Below are 12,387 nucleotides of genomic sequence, written 5' to 3'. Positions count from 1 at the left end.
CTTAAGCCAAATCAGCCCGAAGAAGGAGAAGACGGAAAGGCCAAATGAATTCCATCCACACAGAGGTCAGAGAGACAGAAAGTGCATAGCAATGCAGTTTGGTCAGCAGGCAGGAGGAGATGGGATGCTAATAAGATCACAGAGAGATGGGAAGCTCGGGCCCCTGGGAAAGGTATAAAGGTGTTGTCTGTGCATTACAAAAAAGGACTGGCTGAAAAAATAATGATGCCTGCCTTAAGGTTTATTAATAATCAGAGGCAGGCTGCTTTTTTTTTTTGTCCAGAGGATTGTTATGGCATGGAACCAGCCCAAACCAAATCAGAGCAGATAGATGAGGAAAAGAGAAGAAAGAAAGAGGTAAAGCAAGAAGAAAAAAAGTTGCTTTGATATGAAGCCTCTTCCTTCCAGTATTGTCTAGGTGTTTGGCTCGGCCGATGTGGATTCTCATTATCTGCACTATCCTTTTACTCTTAATGGAATACACAGAGGGTACCGTGGCTCACGTTTGGCATGCTTTTCCTCCCAGACAATGCCCTTCCTCTAACAAAGGTGCACAGGAGCAGTACTTTGTAAGAGTACCTGCTCGTCCCCTGTGATAAAAGACCTGAAAGCTCTGTCTAGTTGCCCTGAGCCTAATTGGAAATTCATAGAATAGCTAATGAAATGAGAGACCATGCAGTATTTGGTATCGCCCATCAGGAGAGGCCAGTGCTGCGGATACCTTAAGTGGATCAGATCTCGGTTATGAAAGAGTAATGCGATTATAATGCAACAATGCTGAGTGCCGAATGATGCGAGGGGAAGACAAATGCGTTCTTAAACTCTGTGCGTGTGGGACACGTCAGCAGTACATCCACCTAACCATGTATGCATACTGTGCTTTACTTTAAAGCTCACTTTAAGGTAATAGGATGTCTACAATAAACCTTCTTGGCTTCAGTGGTAAGTATTTCAGAGGCTAGTTCAGTTGTTCCTGACCCTATTTGTGTTTTATGAAAGAGACTTCCAAAAAGTGTATTGCGTTGGGGCCCTTTAAAAACAGTATTGTGAAAGACTGACCTTGATGACTATTTTCCCAAGTGCCAGCTGAAACGTTTCTGGCTCCTTTGTTGGTCTGCAGGCTCAAGCAAACAAAAGCCCCAAACCTCTACTTAACCTCGCCACTAAAATATTCTTCAGTTTTTCCGTGTTCTTCAATGCGGAAATATTCTTCAGTTTTTAGTTACGTTATCATGGTCCGCATGGACTGTCTGCTCGAAGACCATCTTCTTCGTTGGGTTGATTTGGCTTAAGCAAGCAGCTCTCTATGGTTATTTCAGATAAACACTATTAAAGAAATATGAACAGTGGAAAGACGATCGCCTCTTTCCTGTGTGTGCCTTGAATTGCCTCCACAACTTGCAAATGGAAATTCACAGTTGAACTTCTTCAGTCAGAACATCTTTTTCATTTTCTTATTTTCTTTTTCCTCCAGAGCCATTAGGTAAAACAGAATATCCTCCTTCATCTTTGTTCTTCCTTATATTTGAGCGCAAATGATCTGTAGAGGATCCAACTCTGTGTCTATTTGGCTGCATTGTCAATAAAGTATAGTTAAAAAAGATAGAAAGTTTTGAAAGGATTGTGTGGAAATAATGCTGGTATATTGAAGGTGTTCTCAGACTAGATGATCTGAAAATCAATTAGTCAATTCCTGGGCATATTTGGCCCCCAAAGTGTGGTTTGCTTGACTAGTGTAACGAGTGTAACTCTGAACTACAACAGCCAGAGTCAGTACAAGGAAACTGATGTAAGTACACCATGAAGGCCCTGATATATGCCATCTCCAGGTTGGTCCTTACCCCAGGTAAAGGAGTTCAAGTATCTTAGGTTTTTGTTTACGATTGATGGAAGGATGGAATGTGAGATTGACAGTTGTATCGATGCAGCGGCAGCAGTAATGAGGTCGATACACCGGTCTGTTGTGGTAAAGAAGAAGCTGAAGAAAGGCACAGCTCTCGATTTAACGGTCAATCTACATTCCTACTCTCACCTATGGTCATGGACTTTGGGTCATGGCTGAAATGACAAGATCTTGAAAACAAAAGGCCAAAATGAGTTTCCTTCGAAGGGTGGCAGGGTGCACCCTTTTAGGTGAGGAGCTCTGTCACCTGAGAGGAGCTTGGAGTAGAGTTGTTGTATCTTTTTCGGATGCCCCCTGGGCCCCTACCTAGGGACATGTTCTGGACATTGTCCAACTGGGAAGAGGCCACAGGGAAGACCCAGGATACGCTGAAGGGACTATGTCTCTTGGCTGGCTTGGAAACACCTCGGGTTCCCCAGGAGGAGCTGGAGGAAGTATCTGGGTAGAGGGAAGTCTAGAGGTCTCTTCTGAGACTGCTGCCCCCATGACCCGGCCCTGGAAAAGTGGATGAAAATGAATGAACAAATCAATGAACGTATTGTTGTGTTGGATGTTGTTCACCTGTCTGACCTCAACGCATTAGTGAACTAAAAATGAACTTTGTTTTGGACAGATTTTTGTTCATTCTTCCCTTTGAAATATATAGGGGCCTTTAGAATACCCTAGGCTAGGGGTGTCAAACTCAGTTTCTGGAGGGCCACAGCCCTGCACAGTTCAGTTTCAACTCTGCCTCAACACACTTATCTGTAGGTTTCAAACAAGCCTGAAGGACTAAATTAGTTTGATCAGCTGTGTTTTATTAAGGTTGAAACTAAACTTTGCAGAGCCGCGGCCCTCCAGGAACTGAGTTTGACACCTGTGCCCCATGTCAAAGGTGACCAATCCTGAATCTGGAGGGTTAATTGCAGAATTTAGCTGCTTCAGTCCTATCCATTAATTGCCTCTAATGATAAATTGATAATGTTTTGCAAGTTTCTGGTTCAAAGCAGGGTAGTCAACCCTGCCTCTGGAGTCCCACCAACCTGAGCACGACCTATGTGTTGGCGATTATGTGAAGCTAACAGGCAGGTGTATTGGAGCTATTAGAAACTTTAGCAAGATATTCAGAAGCAAGGTTGGCTTCCCAAGAAAATGAAAATTTTCCAAGGCCAACAAATGTATTTTATACATTTCTACAAAATGGTACCCAGTGAGGTCTCAATGATTGAGAAACATGGGTATATATTTTATACTATAAATATGCTTCTCTTTTATCCAGGCCTGCATCTGCTGTCCTCTTAAATGAGCTTGTCGCAGGTGTGCTGACCCAAGGGTTTTAGTAATTGGCCTATCTGAAAAACTTTGCTGGGCATGGTTTTAAACCAGGAAGGCTCTGGAATGCATTCCGGGTTGTTATCGCTTAGCGGTGTAGCATTAAAAGGTCGACTACATGTGATATAAAAATGGAGCCGACTGTCCCAATTTTTGCAAATCCCTGCTCCCTGATTGTCTCCTGAAGTGGCCTTGTGCTGCTCACATTTATTAATGGTCCACTACTTATTTGATTATTGCCTTTATTTCTCTTTCAGCATGTTCTTTTTTCTGACTATCATTTATAATTTTCCAAACTGCATCCACTGCATCAGCTTGATTTAGACGGGTATGATGGATTCTGAGTGTTTTTTTTTTTCATGGTAAATAGCTCTTTTTACGATATCAAGGCATTAATGCTAAAATTGCACCTGGTATATTTTCATTTGCTGACTATAACAGCCCCAGAACATAGGGATTGTGTCCTACCAACCCCCTATCCATATTCCACTCTCTCTATAGCTTTGATGTGCGCTATCAGTAAATCACATCGCTAACACCCCTCTGCACCCCAAACCACTCCATGTCAGCACCTTTTGATGTAGCCTATGTGCACATCCAAATAGAATTTTTAACAAGCCGCCATTATCATTTTGATTTCTGCCTGAATGAAAAGAGTGACCTCTGGCATTTGTGCGGAGAGTGAGGTGGAGGAGGCAGCGCAGGCAGATATGGCTCGTTGACATTAAGACTGCTGTTGTGTGTGTGTGCGCCGTTTCTGAGATTGTAGCATTCTGCCACACAGGAGTGAAAAGAGATGACGGACTCACAGATAAGGGCTTCTGTTTACTCAGCGGAGCTAAGCTGACATGTGAGGTGTTTCTGTCTACGATTTAGCTAGTTGACCTCCAAAAAAAGTCATAGTCACCCTAGAATATACATTTGGGCTGCATCCGAAACCGCATACTTCCATACTATATAGTACGCTAAAATCAGTATGCGAGCCGAGTAGTATGTCCGAATTCATAGAATTCGAAAATCAGTATGCGAGAAGTACCCGAATGACGTACTACTTCCGGCGAGATTCTGAAGTGCGCATCCCATGCGGGCTGTGCTATCCCATGATGCCCCGCGAGAGAATTCATAAATGGGAGTGAAGCGACGCAACTGACGCAGGTAGGTCACGTGACCATGACAAAATGGAGGATGTAGTACGTCTGAATTCTATTCATACTTTTCACATTCATACTGTATAGAACGTACTTATCTAACGGCCGAGCGGTACGTTTAAATTCAATGCACTACCTACTGCATAGTAGGCGGTTTCGGATGCAGCCATGGATTATATGCGCTAAAGTGAATGCGTTGTTTGACATGGTTCTAGATAATAAGCCAACTATGGCAAACATCTTCATTGATATTGAGATATATGTGTATATATAGTATTTATCAAAACGTAAACAAAGTGGGAAATATGGTATTTTAATATTCAAATAAATAGCGGTCTACAAAATGGTTGATGTTATCAAGATGGCCCCAGAGTGAATCTACTTCCAGTAAAGTTTTTTTTTTCTCTAGTGTGTAAGCTGTTTGAATATGCAGTATAATTACAAAGGGTGTGTCTTAATCAGCTCCCTAGATCCAGTGGTCATCAGTTGGTTGTGTGCACGAATTCGACCACTGTTAAGGGCAGTATATTGGCCCACTACTTATTAGCTGCCTGGGATAGTCACACTTCCACAGTTAAATCCTTGGCATGATCAGGCCTTGTCAAGTCTTCCTTGGGGCAAACGGCTTGGCTTTATTGGCCCACTGAATAGGGTATATGCAAAGCCAATGTTTTTCCCCAACCAATAAATTTCTGTTGAAAGGTTAATGTAACTATTTTCAATATTATGTTTACTTTTACAGCATCAATGTTGTAATTTGATTAAAATACAATCAGTTAAATTGACTAAAGTGTTTATTTAGTTGCCGTAAAACGTGATGAAAGACCATGTAAACGCAAGTGCTGTCAGTATCAGCAGGCTAGTGCAGAAATTCTATTGAAAATACTGGAGTAAGATATATTGTTATTTTATTTTAGACATGGTGCGGAACAATGGAATTTAATGCAGTGCTTCTTGTACATCTTGAGATCAACTTTATATTGTATTTCAATCAGGCAGTGGAGATCAGTGATTTTTAAAGAAAACAGACCGTGGTGGTTTTGTATTGGCATACAGTTCACTGGAAGCACTTGAACTGGGTTATTGAAAATTAAAAGTCCTTCTGCTTATGCGAGACCACATGGCATGGCAAGGTTGCTGCTAGAAGTGGTGTTAGTGAGACCAGCAGGGGGCGCTCAACCTGCAGTCTGTGTAGGTCCTAATGCCCCAGGATAGTGAAGGGGACTCTATACTGCTCAATGAGAGCCGTCTTTCAGCTGAGACGCTAAACCGAGCTCCTGACTCTCTGTGGTTAATCTGCCAATGGGGTAAGCAAAATAGTCTTGCTTTTCCTTTTGACATAATATTATTTTTGCTTACCCCATTAGCAGATTATTTTGCTTGTTTTAAGGAAACACTCACTTAATTTTTGGCATATTATTTCTTAAAACAAGACAACATGTTGTGCTTGTCTACATAATTCTTCTTAATTTAAGAATTAAAAAAAGAAAAATCTAAGTAAGAAAAGCATTTTTTGCAGTGCAGCAGATGCCTTTCCAGCTGCAACCCAGAACTGGGAAACACCCAAATACACTCGCATTCACGCACATACACTACAGCCAATTTAGCTTATTCAATTCACCTATAGCGAATGTCTTTGGACTGTGGGGGAAACCAGAGCACCCGGCAGAAATCCAAGTGAACACGGGGAGAACATGCAAACTCCACACAGACCCACCCGGGGTTCAATCAAAAAAAAAAAAAAAACACATTATTGCTTTACAAAAATTCACAATTGAAATCACTATACACAAATCAAAGGCGGGAGTACCATGTTGCAAATTCATTCTGCTAAAGGTTTATTGTGATTTAGCCAAACACAAAAGTCTACCTTGTTGGAGGTGAGATACATAGGACATAATGTAATTCTGTTCAAAAAGGCTATTTGTAACAGCAGATTAAAAAGAAATCCCATGGCCCTAGCCGGACAAAGTGCTTCTCTCCTTTTCTTTTTTCTGTCTGTTTCCATTTTTTTTCTCTCTCTTTTCAGCTCTGCAGACAAAGTTGCAATTAGCATGCTAATGCCGAGATCTGAACCTCAAAAGCTATAGAGTCAGTAGGAGGCTTTTCTGGGTGTCTGGAGATAACAAAGGACCTTTTACTAAAAAAAAAAAAAAAAAAAAAAACTGATGAAACATTGCCAATTATTCTGAAGGGCCTGATTTCTTCAGGATATGTATGTTTTTAATCCCTTCTCCTCAATTTGCTGTTGAAGTCTGTTGATTAATTAAGTTGCATGCATTTTAGCATTCTCCTTTAGACAGAATTGTGTGGCTCATCCAGGGTTTTGATGCTTTTGGCTGTATTTTAGAGTCTGGAGTGGTTCATTTAGGAGTCCTACCAGGTTTGTATTTTCAAAGAGTTGAAGGATCAAAGGATCTTCTAATGCAGAGGTGGTGGGCACCAGCTAAGACCTGCGGTTTAAAGATGGGTGGTCTTAGCGTTAGGTCAGAAATAATGAAGAGTGCATAATAGCCCTATTTATGGAACCTTCGAGTCCAAACCCAAGTACCCTCAGTACTCACAAGAAACAAAGAAACGTGTTCGGTGATGCATTTAAAAAAGAAAATAGATTTTTTCCTTGATTGTGCGAGCAAAAGTGGTCTGAAAGGTGGTCTCTTGCAAGTATAAGGGGGCACCTGTGATCAAAGCCCTTGGGGACTGGACTTTGCTAAGCCTCCTGCTCTTGTTGTTATTCGTCAGGGCTGGGCATGCTGGGAATACAGCTGGGCTATCCAGGAGAACGCTGGCAAATTTAAGAAAGTCCACCTAAATCCGAAAGTACCTTACACTCCTGGGTTGCTAGCAGATGCTTTGCTAGTGCTCAGATGTTCATTTCTCTTGCAAAGACATTGATTCAGGTCATTATTTCACTTTTATCCTGTATTTATCGAAATTGCATACTTCCATATTATATTTTACACTAAGTTCATAGAACTTGAAAACCAGTAAGTACTCAGATGACTTACTACTTCCAGCTAGATTATGAAGTGCACATTTCGAAGGACACTTTGCTATCCCATGATGGCCCGCGAGAGGATTAGTGAATGGGAGTTAAGCGACACAACTGACATGGCTAGGTCACGTGATCATGACAATGGCGAATATAGGATGTCCAAGTTTCATTCCTACTGCTCACATTCATACTGTATAGAACGAATAGAACGGTTGAGTTGTACATTTAAATTCAAATGCAGTACCTATTGAATAGAAGGCGGTTTCGGATGCAGCCTAAATAAGGAGCAAATAGAGAATTGTCTTATAAAAAGGATTATATCAAAATATTTTATTATTGTTTGTCAGTGAGATCAATTACCACATATAAATGTTCCATAATGTATATTATTAACTGCAAAATTGCCATAACTTTTTTTTTTTTTTTGAGAACATCATTAAATATATAGTTTTATTGAGTTGGTTTGTGTAACTTTGGCTGGTTTAGGACTGTTATGATAGGTGATAGGGGAAATTGCATACTTCTATATTATATAGTACACTAAAACCAGTATGTAAGCTGAGTATGTCCGAATTCATAGAACTGTTTAAAAAACGGTTTATTATTTTTCTCCAATTTCAGTTTAATAAAAAGAAGATTTCATCAACAAATTTCTAAACATAGTTTTATCAACTCATCTCTAATAACTGATTTATTTTATCTTCGCTATGATGACAGTAAATAATATTTAACTAGATATTTTTTCAAGACACTTCTATACAGCTTAAAGTGATGTTTAAAAGCTTAACTAGGTTAATTAGGTTAACTAGGCAGGTTTGGGTAATTAGACAAATTATTGTATAACCATGGTTTGTTCTGTAGACTATCGAAAATACATAGCTTAAAAGGGCTACTAATTTTGACCTTAAAATGGCTTTCAAAAAATTAAAAACTGCTTTTATTCTAGCCGAAATAAAACAAATAAGACTTTCTCTAAAAGAAAAAATATAATCAGACATACTGTGAAAGTTTCCTTGCTCTGTTAGACATATATATTTTTAATTCCTGATAAAAAATAGCATTTTGCAAGCTTTTTTTTATATTATAAGAAATATTATTCTCACAACACTCAGCAACAATACTGCATATTTTTCCAGTATCATGCAGACCTAAATTTTAATAATAATAATAATTATTATTAGGCAACGCAGTGGTGCAGTAGGTAGTGCTGTCGCCTCACAGCAAGATGGTCGCTGGTTCGAGCCTCGGCTGGGTCTGTTGGCTTTTCTGTGTGGAGTTTGCATGTTTTCCTTGCATTTGCATGGGTTTCCTCAGGGTGCTCCTGTTTTTCCCATAGTCCAAAGACATGCGGTACAGGTGAATTTGGTAGGCTAAATTGTTTGTAGTGTATGAGTGTGTATGGATGTTTCCCAGAGATGGATTGCAGCTGGAAGGAATCCACTGCGTAAAACAAATGCTGGATAAGTTAGCGGTTGCGGCGACCCCAGACTAATAAAGGGACAAAGCCGAAAAGTAAATTAATAATAATAATAATTATAATAATAATATCTGAATAATAATAATATCTGTATAATAATAATAATAATAATAAATAAATAAATAAATAAATAAATCAGTCAGTCAGTCAGTCAGTCAGTCAAAGTAAGTAAGTAAATAAATAAATAAGAAAATAAATAAGAAAATAAATAAATAAGAAAATAAATAAATAAGAAAATAAATAAGTAAATAAATAAATGACAACAATGTATAGAATAAAAGACAAATAGAATGTAAGGGAAACAGCACATCGGAATCAATATAATAATAATAATAATAATAATTTTACGCAGTGGATGCCCTTCCAGCCGCAACCCTTCTCTGGGAAAAATAAAAGTAATAATAAAAATAACGATAATATTAATAATAATAATAATAATACTAACAAATAGTAATGATGATGATGATGATGACAATAACAACAACAACAACAATAACAATAATAATAATAATAAATAATAGTTATGATGATAATAACAATAATCATAATAATAATAATAACACATAACAATTGTAATAATAGTAAATAATAATAACAACAATAATAATAATAATAATAATAATAATAATAATAATAATAACAACACATAACAATTGTAATAATAGTAAATAATAATAACAACAACAACAATAATAATAATAATAATAATAATAATAATAATAATAATAATAATAATAATAATGATAATAATAATGATGATAATAATAGATAATAATGACAATAATAATAATAATATTAATAATGGTGATGATGATGATGATGATATTTTTATTATTATTATTATTATTATTATTTTATGAAACTTTAGTGTTAACACAGCTACTGATGTGTATTTTCATGACATTTTGTCATGGCGAACACACAAATTCGGATTTAGCTGCACTAGCAAGATGGCATGAAATTACCAGACCTTTGGACATTTGTTTGGACATTTGTAGGTGATTTCTGCCCAACTCTCACCCGTATCATGTGCACATGCTTGTTAGTCTGTCCCCTCTGCAGTCATACCGGATGCTGAAACCAAAACCTCAGCGTGTGTGATCATACTGTGGTTTTGTTTTGACATACTTAATATTTAATACCATCACAAATATCCATCCGACTCGACAGATAACGATCGACGATAACAGGCTTTTGACATGCCAGTGCTCATGTGTTGCAGATGGAGGATCGAGAAGCTCTGATTCTGGAGCTCCAGGATGTCATCACTGAACTGCACCAGGAGATGTCTCTGAAAGAACAGCATGAGCTCCAGCAGCTTCAGCAGCTCCTTCAGCTGGACGCCAGAGTCAAAGAGCTGCAACAACAGGTAGAAGAAACATAGCAAGCTGTAAAATAACATAAGTAAAAATGTTAAATTTCTTTTTTTTTTTTTATCATATTTTTATTGATTTTACAAGGGAGTGTTCACAGGATCTTTAAGAAATTCAAAGGGGGCTAATGATTCTGACTTTAACTGTACGTCCATACACACATAGTAATAAACAAAATAAAGTAGGTAGAAATCCACTCAGATTGTCAGAGATTCTGGTTGTAGCACACTGATTTCTATTATCCATCAGTCTTTCTGCCAGTTTTTTTCTGCAGCCGCTTTCCACGCATCAAGAGTTGAGGCTCTAGCCTTATTTATTCTGCCTGTTGAAAATTCTGACAATACTATATCGTAAATCTGAAATAGCCACTGCCGAATAAATAAAGAATGCGGAGGGAGCCATCTTTGCGCAATGATCTTTTTATGCTGATGTTAGTTTTGCCAACCAGACCTATCATTGTCGGTCTGTCAAACCCAAAACTGGAATCATCAATTAAAAGTGGCACAGCTGGTTGCACTGGTATATCTTTTCTTATGATTTCAGATAATATTGATGACGTTTTTTTCCAAAACTCATACACCTTCTTATATTCCCACACCATATGTATAAATGTTTTACCTGTTTGTAAAATGTGAAATTTCTTAAAAAAAAACAAAAAAACCAAAGGAGTTGGTTAAAGTAAATTAAAGTGATTTTTTATCTCTTTTTTGGCAAAAAATGACAATTGGTAAAAATAACAAATGTTTTTTAAGGTGCTGTTATTATAACTTATTCTGCCAAAAACAGAACACAGTATTTTCACAGTATGTCTGATAATATTTTTCTTCTGGAGAAAGTCTTATTTGTTTTATTTCGGCTACAATAAAAGAAGTTTTTAATTTTTTTAAAGCCATTTTAAGGTCAAAATTATTATCCCTTTTAAGCTACTTTTTTCCAATTGAACAAACAGAACAAACCATCTTTATACCTAATTACCCTAACCTGCCTAGTGAACCTAATTAACCTAGTTAAGCCTTTAAATGTCACTTTAAGCTGTATAGAAGTGTCTTGAAAAATATTTAGTAAAATGTTATTTACTGTCATCATGGCAAAGATAAAATAAATCAATAATTATAAATGAGTTATTAAAACTATTATTTAGAAATGTGTTGAAAAAATCTTCTCTCCAATAAACAGGAATTGGGGAAAAAATAAACAAGTGGACTAATAATTCAGAGGGGCTAATAATTCTGGTTTCAACTGTATATATTTTGTCTTTTTCTGAAGTTAAATAATTTCTAAATATTAGCTTTTTTTATTTTGACCAGCTGTTAGTTAATGCCTTTTTTCTCAATTTAGAAGAAATATCATCAGTAGTTTGCAGGATAATAATAATAAAAAAAAATCCTCAAATGAATATTTTTGTAATGAAACAAAAAGGCTCATTACTAAAGACAGAGTGTGTTTAATCATTTGTTTTGTCATTTATTTTGATATTTTTTAAACGCTTGCATAAAAAGGTGCTTCATTATTATTTTATCTAGCTTTTCGAAATAATTATACAGTTAAAGTCAGAATTATAAGCCCCCCTTTTATTTATTTATTTTTTTATATTTTCCAAATGTTGTTTAATAGAGCAAGCACATTTTCACAGAAATTTGTTTTATTTTGGCTAGAGTAAAAGCAGTTTAAAAAATGTTTAACACCATTTTAAGGACAGTTATTTGCCTCTTTAGGCAATTTTTTTCTGATAGTCTACTAAACCAACCATCGTTATACAATAACTTGCCTTATTACCCTAACCTGCCTAATTAACCTAGTTAAGCCTTTAAATGTCACTATAAGCTGTATAGAAGTGTCTTGAAAAAATATCTAGTCAAATATTATTTACTGTCATCATGGCGAAGATAAAATAAATCCGTTTTTTAGAAATAAGTTATTAAAACTATTATGTTTCAAAATGTGTTGAATAAATCTCTCCATTAAACAGAAAATGGGTGAAAAAAATTAACGCGGTCTAATAATTTAGGGGGACTAATAATTCTGACTTCAACTGTAAATATTTACTCAAACTATAATTTTCAGTATAAAGTGTGCTCTGGGTGCTCTTGTTTCCCCCATAATCTAAAGACATGCACTGTAGGTGAATTGGATGAACTAAATTGGCCATTGTGTGTGTGTGTGTGTGTGTGTGTGTGTGT

The 12,387-nt window shown here is 36.8% G+C and overlaps 1 protein-coding gene across 18 annotated transcripts in view; it reads left to right on the top strand.

Moving 5' to 3' along the window:
* pmfbp1 (polyamine modulated factor 1 binding protein 1) overlaps positions 1-12,387 on the top strand; it is a 327,880-nt gene that overhangs the window by 92,688 nt on the left and 222,805 nt on the right. For all 18 annotated transcript variants that reach the window (XR_012382835.1, XR_012382833.1, XR_012382832.1 and 15 more), the window contains one exon: positions 10,057-10,203. Coding sequence is in view for 10 of the 18 variants with exons in the window: in XM_073907540.1 (XP_073763641.1) it covers positions 10,057-10,203 (147 nt within the window). In the remaining 8 variants the exon portion in view is untranslated. The remainder of the gene's footprint in view (positions 1-10,056; positions 10,204-12,387) is intronic.

This window comes from Danio rerio, chromosome 7 (assembly GCF_049306965.1).
Source record: "Danio rerio strain Tuebingen ecotype United States chromosome 7, GRCz12tu, whole genome shotgun sequence".
NCBI lineage: Eukaryota > Metazoa > Chordata > Actinopteri > Cypriniformes > Danionidae > Danio > Danio rerio.
Note: the sequence above shows the minus strand (reverse complement) of the source record. Positions and strands in the feature narration are given on the sequence as shown.